Source organism: Pleurodeles waltl, chromosome 3_1 (assembly GCF_031143425.1).
Source record: "Pleurodeles waltl isolate 20211129_DDA chromosome 3_1, aPleWal1.hap1.20221129, whole genome shotgun sequence".
Classification (NCBI taxonomy): Eukaryota; Metazoa; Chordata; class Amphibia; order Caudata; family Salamandridae; genus Pleurodeles; species Pleurodeles waltl.
This window is the reverse complement of record NC_090440.1, coordinates 926,130,493-926,152,098: the sequence shown is the minus strand read 5'-3', so window position 1 is coordinate 926,152,098 and position 21,606 is coordinate 926,130,493. Positions and strand designations below refer to the sequence as shown.

The following is a 21,606-nucleotide window of genomic DNA, read 5'->3' as shown; positions in this document are numbered from 1 at the left end:
GGGTGCCTAGTACAGCTATTCATGGCCCTGTGTCATCTATGTGTGCAGATGTCGTCCATAGGCTTGTAGGCCATGTCCCACAGATTGAATAGTCGACCCCAAGTGCGCGGCGTAGTGCAGGGGGCTTCTGTGTCTGTCCTGTCCGCCAACGGTGTCGCCAATGCATGCACTCAACATGTCTTTATTTTCTCCCCCCCCCCCTTTTTGTGGTCTTCCTGTTCATGTGTGCATTAGCATCATCAGGCGGAGGAGAAGTGGCATCGGAGCACGAGGGAGCTGCATCCCACATGGCGGGCCATGCAACGGACTCCGAATTCACCAGTGGGACAGAGGGCGAGGGGAGCTCCACAGCGGGGACTCGGGCAGACATCAGTGACACCGACTCGTCCTCTGAAGGGAGCTCCTTTGTGATGGCGGCAACATCTGTGACCCCGCAACAACAGGTACAGCCGCCACCCACCGCACCAGCGCCGCCCTCCCAGCAGCCCCTCAGCGTTTGGCCTGTGCCCGCTCACCCAAGAAGGTGGGCATCTCCTTCGCCCCAGGCACCTCAGGCCCTGCCCCAGTCACCCCTGCTGCCCTCAGTGAGGAGGTCATTGACCTCCTGAGGACGCTCACTGTTGGGCAGTCTACCATTTTGAATGCCATCCAGGGCATAGAAAGGGAGGTGCACCAGAGTAATGCATACCTGGAGGGCATTCATTCTGGTCAGGCTGCCCTTCAGCGATCGTTCCAGACTCTGGCCTCTGCACTGATGGCAGCCATTGTCCCTGTCTCTAGCCTCCCCCCTCCAACTTCCTCCACCCATACCCTATCACCTGTACCTCTGCCTATCCCAGACAGACCATCAGACCACCCTGCACACACCTCAACACCCAAGGGAAGCTCAGGCAAACATAAGCACCACACATCACACAGGCATTCACCCAAGCAACATCCACATACAGACATACCAACACCCACTGCCTCCACTGTGTCCCCCTCCTCCTCGTCTCCCTCCTCCCTCCCTGTCACCTCTCCACTCACACCTGCATGCACAACATCTTCAGCCACTACGTCCCTCAGCAGCACACACACCAAAACCCCCCGCACACGTGCAGTCACCACCCCCACTGCCATTTACACGTCCCCTGTGTCCTCTCCCAGTGTGTCTGTGACCCCCTCTTCCAAGATACACAAACACAGGCAGCCACCCACCCAACAGCCATCCACCTCACGACAGCCTCCAGCCCAAGCACCTGCACCCAAAGACACCAAACTTACAACTCCTACAACCACAACCTCTTCCTCCACTCCCATACCCACTACACCTACCCGTCCCACTGCTCCTAAAAAGTTTTTCCTGTCCAAACTCAACCTCTTTCCCCCAACTCCCCCACCCCGTCCATGTCATAGGACTACAGTCAGCACCTCAGCCATGACAAAACTGGCCCCTGTCATCACAGTCTGCCATGGGCTGTGGAGTGCCCCACCCTCCAGGGCAGCCAGTTCGGTACGAAGCCAAGGCACGGGCAGCCCACCCCCGGAGAAACATCCAAAGAAAGGCAGTGGCCGGCGTGAGAGGGGGAAAACACCAGGGACTAAAACCCCTACCATGGCTCCGGCAGGAAGTGTTGAGCCAGCTGCCACACCGCCCAAAGTGGTGAAGGGCCACAGGCGATCAGGGAAGGCTGGGAAGGGCAGCACGCCCGACAACACCGCCATCAGCCCAGCTGGCCAGGAGGGCCCCGCCAGCCCCATCCCAGGTGGGCAGGAGGCCACCAACAGGCCCGGCACAGCTGCCCAGGAGGGCCCCGCCAGCCGTAGGACAGATGGGCAGGAGGGCCCCGCCAGCCACAGGACAGGTGGCAAATGACCTCCCCGCCATGGCCGGATCCGCTGCACTGGGCCCTTCATCTCAAGCACTGCTGAACTGGGCACCGCCGTCTCAGGCACCGCTGCACTGCGCCCTTCATCTCAAGCACCGCTGAACTGGGCACCGCCGTCTCAAGCACCACTGAACTTGGCCCTTCATCTCAAGCACCGCTGCACTGGGCCCTTCATCTCAAGCACCGCTGAACTGGGCACCGCCGTCTCAAGCACCGCTGAACTGGGCCCTTCATCTCAAGCACCGCTGCACTGGGCCCTTCATCTCAAGCACCGCTGAACTGGGCACTGCCATCTCAAGCACCGCTGCACTGGGCCCTTCATCTCAAGCACTGCTGCACTGGGCCCTTCATCTCAAGCACCGCTGCACTGGGCCCTACATCTCAAGCACCGCTGAACTGGGCACCGCCGTCTCAAGCACCGCTGCACTGGGCCCTTCATCTCAAGCACCGCTGCACTGGGCCCTTCATCTCAAGCACCGCTGAACTGGCCACCGCCGTCTCAAGCACCGCTGAACTGGGCCCTTCATCTCAAGCACCGCTGCACTGGGCCCTTCATCTCAAGCACCGCTGAACTGGGCACCGCTGTCTCAAGCACCGCTGCACTGGGCCCTTCATCTCAAGCACCGCTGCACTGGGCCCTTCATCTCAAGCACCGCTGAACTGGGCACCGCCGTCTCAAGCACCGCTGAACTGGACCCTTCATCTCAAGCACCGCTGAACTGGGCACCACCGTCTCAGGCACCGCTGCACTGGGCCCTTCATCTCAAGCACCGCTGCACTGGGCCCTTCATCTCAAGCACCGCTGAACTGGGCACCGCCGTCTCAGGCACCACTGAACTGGGCCCTTCATCTCAAGCACCGCTGAACTGGGCACCGCCGTCTCAGGCACCGCTGAACTGGGCCCTTCATCTCAAGCACCGCTGAACTGGGCACCGCCGTCTGAAGCACCGCTGAACTGGGCCCTTCATCTCAAGCACCGCTGCACTGGGCCCTTCATCTCAAGCACCGCTGAACTGGGCACCGCCGTCACAAGCACCGCTGAACTGGGCCCTTCATCTCAAGCACCGCTGAACTGGGCACCGCCGTCACAAGCACCGCTGACCTGGGCCCTTCATCTCAAGCACCGCTGAACTGGGCACCGCCGTCTCAGGCACCGCTGCACTGGGCCCTTCATCTCAAGCCCCGCTGCACTGGGCCCTTCATCTCAAGCACCGCTGAACTGGGCACCGCCGTCTCAAGCACCGCTGAACTGGGCCCTTCATCTCAAGCACCGCTGCACTGGGCCCTTCATCTCAAGCACCGCTGAACTGGGCACCGCTGAACTGGGCCCTTCATCTCAAGCACCGCTGAACTGGGCACCGCCGTCTCAGGCACCGCTGCACTGGGCCCTTCATCTCAAGTACCGCTGGCCCATGAGCGGCAGGAGCTGGCCCGCATCTGTGTCGGGCAGGGCTGCCTCCAGAACCAGTGGAGACTGATATCCACTTGTGAGACTATGGCTTTGCACTCCCCAGGATGTAACAGTGGGCTGCCCACCCACTGTGTGGACTTGTGAGACTGTGGCTTTGCACTCCCCAGGATGTAACAGTGGGCAGCCCACCCACTGTCTGGACTTGTGAGACTGTGGCTTTGCACTCCCCAGGATTGAACAGTGGGCATGGAGGCCCCTCGTGGATCTGGCGTCGTGCACTCATCTGGCTGAGGTGCCCCCCCTTCCCTTCCACCTGAGGTGCCTGTAGTTTTGCTATCTGATGCCCCTGCAGTGTTCTCTCTGTTGGAGTCAGGTATCCTGTGTGGGCTTTGCCCATGTGATTTGGGCCCAGTGGTCCACGAACAATGCCTGCTACATTGCTTGGACTTGTACATTTATGTATATAAGAGTTTTTGATGTGTATATATTTTTTTTTGCCAGTAATAGAATATATTCAAATGGTTAGAATAATTTCCTTTTGTCTTTGCATTCTTCCGGGGGTTTTGGGGGGTGTCACTCTGATGTGTTGCTATGCATTGATGTGTGTGTTGTAGTGGGTGAGGGTGAGGGTGGGTGTGTCGCGTATGTGTGTATCCGTGATGATTTCCCCTCCCCCCTCCCCAGTGTCGTAGGTGCAGTACTCACCGCTGTCTTCTGCGCCGGCGTTTGAGCTCCTGGTAGAGGAGCAGGTACACTATCGCTGGGAGTATGTGGAGTTCGGGTTCCATGCTGTCCAGATTCCTCGTGGGCTGTATGGAGGTGAGCGTTTTCCCTTTGAAATGGCTGTTTCCGCCGTGTTTTTATCGGCGGGGCTACCACCCCGGAAAAGGTGGCGGATTGGTAGGTTGTGATACAGTGGGCGGTACATTGTCTCCCGCCTGTCTGTTGGCGGTGTTTTAAAAAATCATGACAAGACTAATGTGGTACATGGTTGATGGCTTTGTGTTGTAAGCAAGATGGTCAAAACAAAATTAAAATCAGCTGAGGGGAAGCCAAGATGTTTTTTCCACTTCACTTATAACTTTCTCCTGACATAATTACTTTGCTGGTGCTTGGCTTGCCTTAATGACATGCAGAGATCCTCAGGAGAAATTGAAGAGAACTTGAAAACAGTTAAAACAGGGATTGCAGGATCCTTCCTAGTCCTTGTAATAGCTATTACTCAGGCCAACCTGGGTCTGGTGACCAATTGGAGTGAAGTTTCCGTGTTTCACTGGCTCCAGTGAAACACTTCTACATGGGTCCCTGAATTTCCAGTAAACTGTTGCAAGGCTTGGAGGTTTGTTCAATAACCACTAGAGCACCCTCAGAGCATTGGTGAGAGAATCTTAACTGAATCATCCTTCTGATAAGCAAGTCACCAGAAACCAGTGGATAAATAGTTATTTGGCAATTGTTGGACAATATTTTGAAATACATATTGGCACCTCAGGAGCACTGGCATCTATATAGGATGCATCCCAATATACCTCCATGCAATAACCTTCTCTTCATGAAAGGTAACATTCCTATGTTGCCATTCCTGGCATAGGGTAGCAGGTTTCTCCAAAGGACTACTTCTGTTATTTTACTTATCAAACCAGAAGTCCCAGAACAAGTTTCAGTTTGACTGATGCTCACATATTCTGCTTGCCTGTTACTGACAATGCTTCTGCTTCTTGCTTTTATATTCCAAATTCCTCAAAGGTCAGAAACTACTTCTACTTAGGTTTCAAGGTCGTATGTATGCTCTTCTAACCCTACTTGGGAGGTTTTTCCAAGTCATAAGGCTCTTGAATGAAATTACTAGGGCAGTGATTGTTGGTCTTGTATTTTATAGGGATATCTTTCATAGAGTTATGATCATGAATCTTGGTGATTGTGAAAGTAACAAGAATAAAGGGGGAAAAGTTGATATGTTGCCAGCTAATACCCTATTAGGTAGGAAATTATCACCTTTTAGGACAAATTAGCTTGACATAGACAATACTGTGGTCACTGAACCCTTTCAATCAGCCTTCAGTCTCTACACATCACTGTTTGTTGAAGTGACCAAATAATGTGGCTAGATTTACATTAGATCCCAGTCTTAATGTGTCGACCCCAACCTGTAATGTGGTTGGAAAACGCTGCGGTTTACTTTTCTTTCTTTCATTCTGTAATCCGAAGGGCATTGTTCACCTGCACCCAGATGTGCAATTGAGCATCTTTAACAACTGGCTACTGTAAGCCCTTGGTTCCATTGTCCCATCGCAACCCACAGTCTTCACCAACCAATACAAATTCAACATAGTTGCTCACAGCAACAGTAATTTAATGTAAACCTAAAGAATAAATTGTAGGTTGATTATAATAATAGCATAATAAATTTTCTGCTGAAATTTCAGGTTATTTAGATGAGTATGAAATCAGTACCAAGTAAGAATTCAGACAATAGACTTTGAGTCAGATGAGAAGAATATGTCCTACCAGACATTCTTTATACACTGCTTTGTGTCACTTATTCAGAAAAAGTGATTGTCAGAACAGGCCTATTCTCAGTTATTTCTTGAATATGCCAAACAGTGCTGCAATAGAGAGACATGATCTAACAACGATTTAAAATGTTAAATCAACATAGAAGCCTTCTGCCCAGAAAAATACTATTACACCTTCAGAGGTTCATGCAACCATCCACCTGGCTTCTGACAAGCACCAACACGTAACTCCAAATCTTTTTTAACCACTGATTCACTAGAATATGTTGACACAAGCTTTATCTGCAAGCTGTGATACCACTAGCACTCATTCAGCATACTTCAGATCTGAGGGATCATAATTTTTTTTCTGATTTCTTATCTGCTAAATGCTTCAAAGTTGCTGCGATGAACAACCTGGTATCAACTGCATAAATGTAGTCAGCAAAACAATTTCAATGAGTGAGCGAAAGCAATGTTCTGCTGAAACCAAAAAATAATTTATGTTTGTAATAATCCTAGATCTGAATAGGTTTGCAGTCAAAGTGCTGATTGCTTTAGTCTTCTATGGTCCTTTGAAAACAATTACCACAGTGTTCTACGCAATCAGGTCAGTGTGGTATTGGTAAATAGATACATATCTGGATCTGTTCATTTCTCACTGGCAACATTGAACCTATAAAAGACTCTACTAACAGTACAATAAGAAATCACTCCATGGGTCCATAAGTGTTGATTCTGTCCACCTTATGTTTTTTAGTCACTGCTGAACTGGGTTAGTGAACATCATACACAGCTATGATTATCATACATCATTGTATGTTTATAGCCTCTAATTTGTAATAAGATTCAATAACATGCTGTAGTTTTATGGAATGAATGTTAGATGTCTTGTGGTCAATGTGTCAGAATATGTTGGAATTAAACCCTGACAGTATGGAAATTCTTCTGATTGTTAAAGATCCAGCCCGTTTGCTTGCTCTATGCCGTGTGGCCCATTTCAATAAACTCTAGCTCAGGAATGTCATTGGCAATGACAAACTATATTGTCAAGTTGTCATTCTTTCATTCACAAATCTCTGCAGTACCTTTGATACCAGAAACCCCAAAGCACTGGAAACTATTCAATCGTTTAGCTCTTCATCAACACTCCCTGGGAGTCCTTGTTTTAATTATGGCCCATTAGAGCCATGCCACCGGCATATATGTCAGTCTTCATTATTACTGGATGCATGCCTGATGACCTAAATATGCAGGAACAAACACACTACCCTTGTCAGCTGATCTTTGCAGTAATTAAAATGCAATTCCATTTGTAATGTACATTGGAACTACCTCAAAACACTGTGCTTTGCTGAATCACACATTTCAATAGTACACCTTACTTGCACAACCACATTATACCTTACAACAGACACCTAAAGTCAGGAAACTACAGGCAGGTACACAAGTGTTGTTATCCCACACTGCACATGTTTATAGGCTCTAATTCAGAAAAGGTTCCTAAACATTGGTTAATCTGAAACCAAAAAAGGCCACCAGATTTGATGGTCACAAACTACACATTTTAATAAATTTATATCACTGTCCCTCTGAGCCTTCCTCCATGTTTTCAAGGAAGTGTATGTATTCTTGCAAATCTGTGATGTATGCTTACAGGTTTTTGACCACAGGACTCAGTTCAGCCAGCTTGGCAAACATTATGTTTATATCAATATAACATAGGTGTAGCATTGATTGCCCCTCAAGTTTTGGATACCCAGTCTTTCAGAGACTGTGTGAATACCTGAACATGCAACCCCAGACTCAGCTGTTACAAATATATGACAATTTCCCTAATGGTATTTCTATGTTTATGTATTTTAAGTAGACATTTTCTACAACATTAAATATATATGCATGCATTTAATTACAGGCAATAGAAGCACATCTTGTTAAAAGGTCAGCTGGAGGATTAACCTACATTGCAGAATGGAGAGGTGGACTTTTAGACCATAAGATGGGGCACCTGGCATGCTTCTCTGGAGGCATGATTGCTTTGGGAGCAGCAGATGCAAGAGAGGATAAAAAGAAGTATTATATGGACCTGGCAGCACAAATCACTCACACGTGTCATGAATCGTACGCACGGTCAGGTACATGTAAGAAATCATGCATCGTATGATTTATGTGATGGCTTTTCATGTGCACTTTATTTATAATGACAAACTTGTTAGGCAAGTACTTCATCATTGTTGGTACTGTTGCCGTAAGATCTGTGGATCTTAAGGCCCCTGTTCGCTGTAGGACCATTTTAAGCCATCCATTAATTATCTGTGACCTGTTATTTCAGACCTGTATTTAGATCAACTTATTTAATTCTGATAGCATGTTTCTTACACCCAGTTTTCACACCTCAGTTACACATTTCATTGTTTTCATGATTCACAATCCACTTCTAGATGCCATGCAATAAGGACTTCTAATTCATTCCGTTGTTATCTCTTTTATCAGTACTGGAGAAAACATCTTAAATGCTACATCTTTAGACTAAATAAACTACATTTCTGCCATCTTATTTGGAAATCTAATTGATGCTATCTTTAATTTTGGTAACAGTTTTTATACTTAAAGCAAAATGATAGAGGTGAAGAGATTCTCATAAATATGGAAAAATAGTTTCTTGCCAATGTGAGTATAAATGCATACTAAACCCTTTGGGGTTCCCTACATGCCCAAAGCAAAAACACATTTGTTGGTATTTTTTTCCAAGACCTTCAACTAAATGAACTTGATTAATGACAGCTTAAAAGGCTTGCACAGTAACCACCTATACTGGATCTCCCTATCTTGCATTTTCCCATTTATGTCCACAGAGAAACACCTGCAGTAAAAATGATATTTGAATTAGCAAAGTATTATGTACAAGCTTATATCACACTCTTCAAATTTCAAGGTTTGTTGAAAAGGGAATTAACTCAATTTGAGAAGGGCCATCAATTTAAACAATGTCTTCAAGTTATGAATTTATGGTTAATTGTTGGCTTTTGGGCCAGGTATCTATGACAGGTTGGCCATTCCATCATCAATAGTACATGGTGGCAGTTGGAAATTATGAATGAATTGATTTAATTTCTGACATTGTACTTTAGTTTGTTTGATTGGTGTTTATGGTAAAAAGACTGTGTAGTCTTTGTAAATAGCACCAATGAACCTAGAAATATCTGTCTTGGCTTGCAAAGATTACCTATTCGTTTCTACAAAAGCAACAAGCCATATTCAGTGAAAATAATCTAGGCAATGAGCATCATTTGTTGTTCATTGGAAGATATCCCTTTTATGGGTGGGAAGTCTAAGGATGGTTGGTTAGAGGTGTCAGAAAGTGTCTGTGGAACTCTGGTGGCAAAAAAGAGAAACAGTGTGGACAACTTCAGAAGGGAAAAGATTAGATCAGACTTTCCAAGAATTTTGTAATAAATATAATTGTGAAATAAATAATTAACTTTGCATCAGTCAATATTAATGGAATGATAATAGGAGGAAATGTGGATGTGGTGCTACAATTGAATTTAAAGATACTCAGTAAAGGGATTGATAGTACTTTTAAAAATAATAAATGGTTTTAAGAAATCTATCCCAGTCACATACTACTGATCAGGAGGCTCACAATGCTACTTTAATCCAATCTAAAACATTACATTTAGTCACTAACAACACAGAGAAATGGCTGATCATCGAGGTATTCCAGGTTTCAATAACAGAGCAATTTAAAACTTTGCATAGTTAGTACTAGAGGATAATGGATAGAAAGTCCATCTCACCTCCCAATTTAATATTATCATTGGTCTTTTATTTTTTTCCACATATCACTGGATGAGAATTTAATACTCCAGGGATAAATATTCTAGCAGGAAGAGGAGGAACTCACCAAAAGCCTGCTCCTGAAAAGCTGTGTGTATATGATTGATGCAGAGCAATTTCCAGTTCTGGGTCATCTAGAGGCCTACACTCATTATAGCACCAATGTGCCTTCTATACTTTTGGGACACCTCCATCTTCATGTGTTTTGGAGGGGGTAATTATATTTTAATTGCTGTCATGCAACAATTCTAACTGCAATTCTTTCAGCTCATTTAATTTTTGCTATTTCAAAATATTGAGGCAGGGCATAAAGTTGTGGGCATGATCCAGTGAATAATTCATCACTATTGGCAGATGAGTATAAGGCACATTATAGAAAAGAAATACAAAATTAACTAATAGAATCAAACAATCACCTGCCATGGCATATTACCACAGACATGCAATACAATGTTATTTCTTTAGGCTTTTATGTACCCTCATATAAAAATAATATGAACCATTAAGATACAACTCTGAAAAACATCTTAGGATCAGGAAAAGATACAATATCCTGTCATTGTCTGCCCTTTACAAAAGAGAAGATATTGCAATTGCTCTTCAGATGGTAGAATGGATTAAGCATGCTGAAGAAGACAGGTTTGAAGTTGGCCTGTACAAGTACCCTAGTGATAATCGGGTGCCCTATCTAAAGTATATATTCAGATACATCTGGGTGGGTGATTATCCTCTAGAGAGCTTTCATAGGAGGGTCTTGATAGTATCTCTGCAATCAAAGAGGGGTCAATGTGTGTGACACCCAATAACTTTATTAAATTGACATTTTTAAAGTAACTGCTTGAAGCTAACTTTATAAAGCTTCTTCCTTCTTTCCTTTCTACAGTGATACATCAGCGGGTTAAACCAAAACAGTTTTTGCCATTAACTTTAAAAATAATTTCCTAATTGAAAGAATGGATCATTACCATAAATTATAATGTTTTTAGATGTAGAAGATGACTTTGACCCAATAATGTGATGAACTCTGTGGCATATCCAGTACAGCATGTTTTTCCCTGTCAGTCCATCATATTTCTGTAGAAGAACAATAATGATTCTGAAACAGAACTGATAGTTTTAGGACAGAGACAACTGCAGTACAACAAAAAGCCAGTCATGGGTCCCATGTTTTATTTTCATCTTATCTTTATTTGACCATTGCTATCCGACTGCATACCACAAGCCAATGTTATAGGTCTCTTTGCGACAGTCACCTGAGATAATAAAGGGGAAGAAACTATTCATAGGTTTTCATCAATGTTCAGACACAGAATGTACACTTCTGAAACCGAACACTGGTATTCACAGATCAAAACAATGCTTTGTGTGGAGTTTAATGTGTAAAGTTTAACTTGTAAACTTCTTTGCAAACACTCTAGTATCTGTTTGGACACTTAATATATAAACCACATATCACACAACTTTTCTGTTATTTTTTGTATACTTATTGTGTATTTTTGTATAGCTTAATTTTGTCAGTTTATTTTGCTGTGAGAACCATGCCACCAATGGCAGTGACCCACCTGGTGGGATTTAATATAAATGCAAACCCTTTTGGCCACCACTTGGTCAAGTAGTTTGTCATCCTAATATCTCTTCAGCTGTGATGAGTGTACATTTGTGCATACCATCAGCTTCAGCTCCTCTGTCATCTTTGTCTGTTTAGGGACTAGGTTTAACGCCCTTCTTGCAAATATTTCTGTTTCTCCTTCTGTTAAGGCATATGGGACAGGGGATGCTATGTTTTATTCTGTGTTCCACTGTTCTACCCAAACCATACCATTTTAGGATCTATCAAAAGCGTGGTTGGCTTCTGTTCATAGTTGGCTGGCAACAGCAGCATATATTCAACTTCCAGGAAGATGTGTCACTTGAATTGTATTGTAGTCAGGTAAAAGGAGTATCTTGTTATTGTCTAATAACAACAGGCCCCATTTCCTGGTCTCCTGACCCTACTTGCCGTCTGACAGTTCTTATGTTGTTGTGCCAGAACTGTCCTCCTGAGCTTTCTGCCCTGTATTCAAGATAGTGTATCCATTCTTGCAAATCTGTGATGTGTTTTTAGAGGTTTTGGACCACAGGGCTCGGTTCTGCCAGTGTATTTTATGTTTGTGTGACTCTTGGTCACTTTTTTTCTGATATGCTTTCAGTAGATTAAGGTCAGTTGCAACAGTGTCAAACTTCTGCTGTAGGATTACTTTAGTGTCTCTTATAGCTTTGAGTAGAGACTCTAATTTGTATATTGTGGAATTGGTGTCCCTGCTGTCCAAATGTGGCATTGAAGAGGCTTGTCATCTGTTGAATTTCTGTCCACCTTTGTTGATTTAGTTTGTACCATGTTCTGACGTTGCCAGTGGGCAAGATGCAGGGGGTGGGTTAAGTGGACGCAGACTCTTTTCTTGCCTTCCATAAGTTATGTCCACCAGAGGTAGTATTGTCCATAGTCTTTTGCCAAGTGTGCCAGCACATTGCTGTGAACTCCAGTCCATTTGATGCTGCAGACCCGCTCCTAGTGCAGCTCAGTATGTTTGAGTATAGTGTGTAGGTTGGTCTATGGCGGTGCCATCACCTTACACCTTGCAGGGCTCTGTCTTCAGGGTACTCACAGTTTTTATGGAGATTATTGTAGGACACCGTGTCCACTGATGTTGAGTGCTGCAAGCACTCTCGGTGGCTCTGCAGGTTGTTATGTGCTACTATAATTTGTGGGTCGGCCCCTTGTTTGGTATCCCATGCAAGTCTTGATATTAAGATCTGGAGGGGTGACAGGGAGTGAGCATCCCTTTCCAGCTGTACCTGCCAGTGGCATCCCACTGTCCACTTTAGGGTTCGAGCATAACTGTATGGTTATGGTCTCACCCTGCCACTAATGGTCACTGACCTCTACTCTGCCCCTTCCGGTCCTTTCTGGATGTTGGAGCAGTACAATGTAAGTTCCAGTGGTCTGTGTTGCCAAGCCCTGTGGCATCAATCTCCCATATTAGGGAGCCAGCAGGATGGGCCCAAGTGCTCCACTGTATTATGGGGAGACGTGAGCACCTGAAGTTCAGTGCCAGTCTGTAGCACTGCCACTGTGTCTGCTTTTCCACTGCGCCAGCTGGACTGACCTACAACCCATCCTTTGCAATTCACACTGCTTCAGGATCTCAGCGCATCTCCACTCACCGGGCCTAGTCTTCCCAGGGCTGATGGCAGCAGTGCAGAGTGGTGCAGGCTCCTGCATATCGCAGCACCAGCCCCTCACAGTTTAGGCTCTCTGGATCAAACAGCTGGCTAGGAGGGAAAGTCATGATGCACGCTGGGGTTCGGAATCTGTCTGTCCAGGTGTCTGCAACCCTTTGCATGCCCAACACTGAACCACAGTGCAGTCGGCGGGTCAGTCCTACGTAGCCCAGGTTGGGTCAATCCACCACTAGTTCTAAGTTAGGCATCTTCCAGCTGAGGCCCCCGTGTGTTCTGCTTCTCCCAGCACCAGCCTCGCCGTCGGGATACTTCTGCTCACACTTTCATCAGACTTTACAGGTGTTTTGGGGTGGCAGGTAATGCCTTCACTTTTCTCCCCCTCAGGCGATGATATGAGGTGCAGATTGCTGCTATCGGAGCTTATTCACAGCCCGGGGTTCAGCTATTGTGACTTTAGGGCTGCAGAGCCATGAGTGATGAAGGATTATGAGACAGAAATACACGCTAACCTGGGAGCACACTCTGATGTGGCCAGATCCATTAAGCTGTCAGTCGCACCCCTTTCATTTACAGTTAAGTCTAAATTATAGCATTTTACTGTTCACATCGCCAAATTCACACTGGCCTTATTTACGTTGACAAGAGTGCTCTCCACTTCAACATAAATGTCAGGCTATATAAAGGATGTTAAAATGGTTGATGTGCTGAATTGGTCGTCAACAAATAGTTGTTCAAGGTTAATGTTTTGAATTATTTGATTAAGGCTGAGCCATTACAAAAAACTCATAAATTAGCAATTCATTCTCTGAAAACAACTAGCAATTAATTATGTGAAAACACTAGCCCACCCTTTGTACCAACCTTTCTCTTTTTGCTAATCTGAATTTACAGTTGAAAATATTCTTATGTAATTCCTCTGAAACAGTGTGTTTACTTAACTAAAGAGTTGCTTGATCCATGTGTTCTTTCATCAGTTTGCCTCATTTAAATTTTATCATATTGAAGTATGTTTTCGAATGTGCAAACACGCCCAAAGTTTAATATGAAATCATATATATATATATATATATATATATATATATATGCAAATATATATAAATATATATGTAGAATTGACATCTAATATGAATGAGCTTTTTATTGCTTTTTTATCGACCTCTTCATATATGTAACAGTATGTTATGACTTTGGGTAAAAGTATTGTTTATGTTTTTTGGGGATAAAAGTATGACCTTAGCATTTTGTTTCAAATATTCTTTCAGAGACCAAGCTGGGACCAGAAGCTTTTCGGTTTGACTCTGGAAGTGAAGCTATGGCTACCAGATTGAGTGAACGGTATTACATTTTGAGACCTGAAGTGGTAGAAAGCTACATGTATTTGTGGAGATTTACACATGACCCCAAGTACAGGCAGTGGGGCTGGGACGTTGTTAAGGTATTGAATATATATGATCTATTTTTAATTCTCAATATATTTCTATTCAAGACATTGTACAGCATCTGTGATTTGCAAGAGGCCGTGGTCTTGGAGTGGTGAACATTTCCATACAACCCAACAAAAACAAGGAAGTTAATTAGAAATATAAAAACAACAAATCAAAACCTTCTTCTTTTCGGATAACATAAGGGCACTTAACAAGGCATTCATGGCTTCGTGGCTACAATTCCTTCATATAGAACAAATATTCTCCTCGGTTGGTGAGATACTGAGCAGGACTCTGACCACTTCAGATGCAAAGCATCCTCAAGCAGTCTTAGCACCTGGAACCTTTTGTATTTTTTTTTATATAGGGGTGTGTTTATATCTATATATATATTTATATATATATTCTATGAGCTAGCAGTTGGTAACATTGACAAATATCGCAGTAATTGGCTATCTAAGAAATCCAGGGGGGGCAAATTTTTCTGCCTCTGATTGGAATGATTTAAATGTTTTGAAATCTAAAACTGCTATAGTGATCAAGCCCTCCGATAAAGGTGGCAACATTGTGATCATGGATGTAGTCAGTTATATAAAAGAGGCACACCACCAGCGTCCAACAAGGGAGCATTATGAGAAATTATGTGTAAATCCGACTGCTCAATGCCAGCTGGGTTACCGGGAGATGCTGAACAATTGGCGTGAGGACTGTCTTATTGATCAAGAGGAATATGCATATTTGAAAGTCGAATTTCCTAAAATTCCTTGCATTTATTTCCTACCCAAAATCCATAAAAATAAGAAAAACCCTCCGGGTCGACCCATTGTCAGCATGAACTCATCCCTGTTAGAAAATACCTCTCGCTATTTGGATCTTTTTCTGTGTCCCTATGTAACTGCATTGCCATCGTATTTGCGAGACACTAACGACTTTCTATCCAAAGTACATAATATCCCTTGGCAATCTAGTTATCTCTTGTTTACTGTGCATGTGACCTCCTTATATACTTCCATCATGCATGATTATGGCATTCAGGCCTGTAGATACTTTTTAGGCACTCGCAAGATCAAATTTTTACAACATACTAATATGCTTTTAGCAATGCTAAGATTTTGCTTTACCCATAATGTCTTCTTGCTTGATAATGAGTATTACCTCCAAAAACAGGGGACAGCTATGGGAGCCTCTTTTGCACCCACTTATGCCAACCTTTATATGGGTTGGTGGGAAAAGGAGGTAGCCTGGTCAGACATATATAAAAACTACATGGAACATGTCATACTGTGGGTCAGATACACTGATGACCATTTTCTCATTTGGGATGGCGGCGAACTGCTCCTCTTGGAATATATCAGTGCACTCAATGATAACAAGCTTAGTATTCATCTAGATTTGAAATACAGCACACATACCATAACATTTTTAGATGTCTTGCTAACTGTAAAGAAGGATACTTTGCAGACGACTATTTATCGCAAACCGACCGCCTGCAATTCTATATTACATGGGAACAGTGGTCACCCGAAAGCTTTGAAATGGAGCATTCCTTACAGTCAATTCTTGCCGGCTCGCAGGATATGTTCTGATACTATTTCTTTTAAAACTGAAATTGCCACTATGACTAAAAGATTTTTGAAAAGAGGATATCCGTTGAAGATTCTAAATGATGCCCAGAATAGAGAGATGAATATGTCTAGAGATAAACTACTCTTTAAAACTGCAGTCAGAGAGGAAAATTCACAAGAACATAGACAACCACCTAGATTGTTTTTTTAATGTAACCAACAACACACAGAACTTAAAAATATCATACAAAAAACTGGGATGTTTTACAGCATGATCCCCATATCAAAGATGATATTGGGATTCATCCTCAAATTACATATCGCAAAACACAGTCATTGGGAGAACATCTAACGAGAAGCTTGTTCTGTTCTAAGGATAATCAGTCATGGCTATCCAAGAAGCGTTTGGGTTTTTGGAAATGTGGTTGTTGCAAATCTTGCAAATTTGCACATAATACGCACAACTACAATACATTTGATGGCAAGATTTGTGAGATAACTGATCGCATAATGTGTGAGACAGAATATGTTGTTTATGTTATTGAATGTGGCTGCCACAAAAAATATGTTGGCAGCATTATTCACAAACTCAAAGTTAGATTTTTACAACATTTCAGGGCAATAAAGAATCAGGACAGGACATATCATTTAGCCAAACATTTCTGGGAAGTCCATGACGGTGACTGCAGTTCTTTGATATTCTATGGGATCAAAACTATCAAAATTAATCCAAGAGGAAGAGATAGAACGGCAGAGCTAAGACAGATGGAATCAAAAATGATTTTGCTACTTGGTTCGGAAAGTTCATGGGGGCATAACCTAGACTCGGAGCTTTATGCCCATCTGTGAGATATATATATTATTTGATTCTTTGTTATATATCTTTTGACTTGTTGATATTTTTGACCCCACTATGGGAGATATCTCACTATCAGAATATTCCTCTTTCATAGTGGCAGGTGGATGATATCCATGATCAGTTTCAGTAATATTTTGCTCCATTTCCAATATTTTGGCCAGTATCAGTATACCTAGTTTTATCATTTTCATTTATTATTCATGAATATGACTTTTAATTGTCTATTTTGGCACATTCTCCTTATCACTTTTCAGATTAGCTATGTTTGTATGTTTTGACACTGAGCACTTTATAGATATGAGTGATTTAATTACTGATATATATATGTTTTGAAAATAGAATTTCTTCCTTGTAGATAATTCAGCATACGGATTGATATATGCTCTAAATATTTTTACATTAGGTATTTTTGTCTGGTTTTCTAATGAATTAATATTCATCAACAGTTGAGAATTAATTTATCAAGATGACTAATATGATCTTGCATCAATTATTTATTATTTTACATGCTTAATAAGGCGGTGATTTACATTACATATGGATTATATCATTCTTGTGTATCTAATATAACCAATGTGTTTTATTTTGGTTTAAATTTGGTGTGGATATTTATATTGGAAATTTTCCTATTTTTCGACTATCAGACTTTTTACTCATGCATTTACTTATTTAATTTATTTTATATGAATATTTATTATATTTATTTTATATGTAAAATAGATTATTATGTCGCTTCTTGATACAAAATGAACAAGAATTTATGTGGAAATCCATGTTGGGAAAAATAAATTCTTTAAAACAAAAAATTCTATCATTAGATTTTTCATCTACATATCAAGTTTGTTTTGCATGGATATTTATAAATATTTAGATTATTTAAATTGTATGTAAGAGAGTTATCCAGCTACAGATATCCATATTATTGATATTTTCCTTGAACCACAGCTAATTATGTTCCAGTACGAGGATGCTTTATTAGTATATTTAATGTTTTTTGATCTATTGTGGCAAAAGTCAATCATGTTCTAAGATGGCCGCCGCTGTTGTAAATGTGCAGTGTGGCATTGAAATCAAAGAAGGACTGTATCGGATAAAGGGGTGTGTGCAATAATGTCTGCCAATGTCCAGTTTAAGGCGTTTGCCGAAACGTGTAGACATTTGGTCAGGACAGCGTGATTACGAATTTGTTCTGATTATATTATATGGTTTTTTTTTACAATAAACAGCTGGCGGATGATCTCGATTTGAGAATTTAAGAATTTTTGATCTTTTCTTCCCAGCCTATGTGATTACCTGGGATATTGTGCAGCCGTCCGGTGACTTTCCCTTTTCACTGGGTTTGAACTATATATATATATATATATATATATATATATATATATATATATATATATATATATATATATATATATATATATATGTGTCATATTATACGTGTGTGTGTGTTTATTGGGTAGGTAGATTACTCTGTATTTATAGGTGAGTCAAGCTTTCTATAGGAAGAGTGTTTTTTGTTTTGCTAATATTTTTGGCTCACTTTGACAAACAAATGTTCATGAAACTTTACAAAACAAGTTTGTCCACCTCGGGCCCTGGCTGGAAAATTTCAGGGTAATTTGTCAAATATGGGGCAGAGAAAAAGGGTATATCAAAACAGTGTCACCAATGCATTTTCCATAGGGGATACAGAATAATGGCTAAACGGAAGTACACCAAATTTGGAAGAAAGCTAGATCTTTACTCGATCTGTGCTTTTTGTGATCTGGTGTAAATCTGTTCAACCTTTTTTGAGAAATCAAGTTTGAATAACTAGAGATAGCTGGACAGTTCATACTGCTGGAGTCCAGCAGAAGCGCTTATTAAAAAAATATAGAGCTACGTGGTTGGTTATGTTGGCGTTATTTTCCTGTTGGCCAGTTTAGTCCTGTGGGACCGAACTCTCTCATTGGCTGGCTGCAACATGAAAGAAAATGTTGCTGTCACCATGACAGGGCACAGGGTTCAGTGAAAGAAGGTAGTAGGGAACAGGGTAGGGTAGTGGTTCCCAAACTATGCGCCGCGGCACAATGGTGCGGCGCCAAAACCTGCCAGGGGTGCCGTGGTCGCAGTAGCTGAGCAGAATCCATTATACAATACCCTGGCCTTTGGAGTGCAGATTGGGTGTGTTGTGTCTAGTGCCCACTAGGTGGTGCACTTGCTTCCCCAGAGGTAATGTCATGCCTGGCTGCAGTGCACCTGTGCATCTTCCATGTTTGCTATCTACAATGTGCAGGGATGCCTGACTTTTAAAAGTTTTATCTGTGCTAGTTCAAGAAGTTTTTCTATGGAAGTGCACGTTGTTAAATGGCCGAATAGAACCTTATTATGCCATGAAGGATGAACAAGGAATGTCCTCAAGGATAAAACAAACTGTTGACAGAAAGAGGGAAACAGAAAGAAATGGGGATATTTTTTCTGGTAGCTTCCAACATTGTTTTCCACTGTGCGAATGAGGTGGAAAGAATCCCCCCCCCCCCCCCGCATCAATCATCATTGACATATAAGCTATAAGCAACTGGCCATATAGTTTCACTTGGTAATGGACTGATGAGCGCTGAGCTGCACAGTGCACAAGCGAATACGGCCCATCTTGTATAAAACTCAGGCTTAATCTTCTAGAAACTTTGGCCTGAAAGTTAATTTTGTCTTTTTTTTAAGTATGTACTCATTTTAGAAGATTGCTTGGTTCCTATGCTACAAAAGACCCACACGTTTGTTTGAGCAGCAAACATCAATTAAGAATCAAATTTCAACATGAAAATAAAATACTTTAACAGGGAATAAAAAGGCTACATTACATTTGATCGTTACAAAATATATCGTCTATATGTCTAAAAGTTTCGAAAGTACAAAATGCACTTTGTAGAATTAAGCTTCTTTAAAATTATTGATTCCTGTTTTCTATGTGTTGTTGAGGTGATTCATGTTTTTAAACAGGTGAAAAGAGACTTGTAATTAATATTGCACGTGTTTTGTACCGAAGCCAGTTTTATTGGCCACCAAAGAGGAAGTCCATGTCCTTTCCTGAGGTTTATTTATCAAGAAGGTGTGAGCAAATCTAAAAACCGTGACATCTTATTTTAGTTCGAAGGTTATCACGCTCTGCAGTCATGGAAGGTTCATTGTGTGATCTACATATCCTCTGTCAAATGTTTTGCTGAAAAGGATTACCGGTAAACACATTTATGGGAGGTGAAATGTATTCCACGGTCAAAGCGTGGGCTCAAATGAAACAAACATTAGGGAATTCTCCCGAATTTTGTTGCCTCATCATTTTCAAATTCCTTCTAATCCCCTTGTGTTTTCTATCATTATACATGCGGGAAAAAGTCCTCTTGCGGGGGCGACGCAATTCTTTTGTGTGATAATGTTGTTGAAAAAACGAGCACTGTAATTTGAACCATGGTTTCTCTCAAACAATACTGCTTACTTTTCCTAAATGAAGAAAATATTTTTGAAGAAGGATATCTGCTACACCAATCAAGAGCTATATTTTACTTGTGGTAATACAAAACATGAACTTGTTTTACATTTTGAGTGCTTTTATGTCATTGCATTAAAAGACATGAACTTTTTAAATGTTATATGAGTTTGCTGTAATAAAAAAGGTTGGATCTGAGACCCTTTCCATGATGGAAGATGAATATAAAGATAATTAAGTGCCTTGTGTTTGTGTGAACTCGAATGCGTTATTAATAAGCATTGCTTGGGCTGAGGCGGTGGATCCCAAACTGTGCGCTGCAGCACCCCGATGCCCCTGGCTGGCTATGGTTGCATATGTCCAGCTCCAGGATGAGCGTGCACACAGATCAAACAAATGCAGTTCACTGCATGGCCCGATGGCACATAAATATGTGAAAGGAAAGAGGAGACATATCCTTGCATTTCACGCACTATTCTTCATACCTTCATCTCAATTATTTTCAGAAATTAAAATGGAGCTACTACTGAAGCCGGGCTTACAATCCTCCCCTCCACCACTCTCCCCTCCTCTTGCCAAAAAAAAGTAATGTAATAGGGAGCCGTGGGCAATGGCCAATTGGTCAAGGGAGCCTCATGTCCAAAAAGTTGGGGAACTACTGGGGTAGGGGTATCCTCACCACCTTGTCCCCCAAAGTAAAAATCATTTGTATTTTTTGCCCATCTGTCTTGCCAGGTTTTAGCAGGTGATTCCAACAGCTCCCACAAGAGATCCACAGGACCCAGCGTAGCCCCCTGTGCTCCTTTAGGGCTCTTGTGGGAGCTAACGTGGACCTCTGTACTCCTGCTGGAGTACAGGGGTGACAAAAAAGAAATAAAAAAAGGAAGAACGTGTATTAGGGACAAGTGGGTGATTGCCCACTAGTGGGGGGGTTGACCTCCTGAGGGGGTTGGACACAAGGGCGAAGGCCATGCATGGCTGAGGGATGACTACAGATGTGAGATATTACTTTACTTTCTTTAAGAAACCTAGAAGTTCCATGAAAAAACAAAGGTTAAAGTGGAGTTATATGTAGGTACGTAGTAAGATTTTAACGTATGTTAAAAAAACCTTAGAAAGCCACTGAAAAAAGCAAAGGAGTTACATGCAGGTCTTCTAATAATAAAAACCTACTAAAACAAGAAACACACTGAAATTCATCAGGGATACATAAACGACATTAGTATAACTTGCACTGCTATGATACACTGCTTCTGACTGCACATATTACATCACTGGTGGCATATCAAATCTATGGCGGTGCACACAAGATATACTGATGTTAGTTATGTATATCTACTGAATTTCAGTTTTTCGGTTTTAAAATCGTAGCTTTTTCATTATTAGTAGACCTACTTATAGTTCTCGTACATACACACACATTTATGCACAGTATAATTAATAACATTAATAATTAAACATC

The 21,606-nt window shown here is 42.2% G+C and overlaps 1 protein-coding gene across 2 annotated transcripts in view; it reads left to right on the top strand.

Moving 5' to 3' along the window:
- The window catches only part of MAN1C1 (mannosidase alpha class 1C member 1), a 346,263-nt gene that overhangs the window by 302,704 nt on the left and 21,953 nt on the right, over positions 1–21,606 (top strand). For both annotated transcript variants that reach the window (XM_069223920.1, XM_069223921.1), the window contains 2 exons: positions 7,690–7,909; positions 14,099–14,271. In XM_069223920.1, the coding sequence (XP_069080021.1) occupies positions 7,690–7,909; positions 14,099–14,271 (393 nt within the window). The remainder of the gene's footprint in view (positions 1–7,689; positions 7,910–14,098; positions 14,272–21,606) is intronic.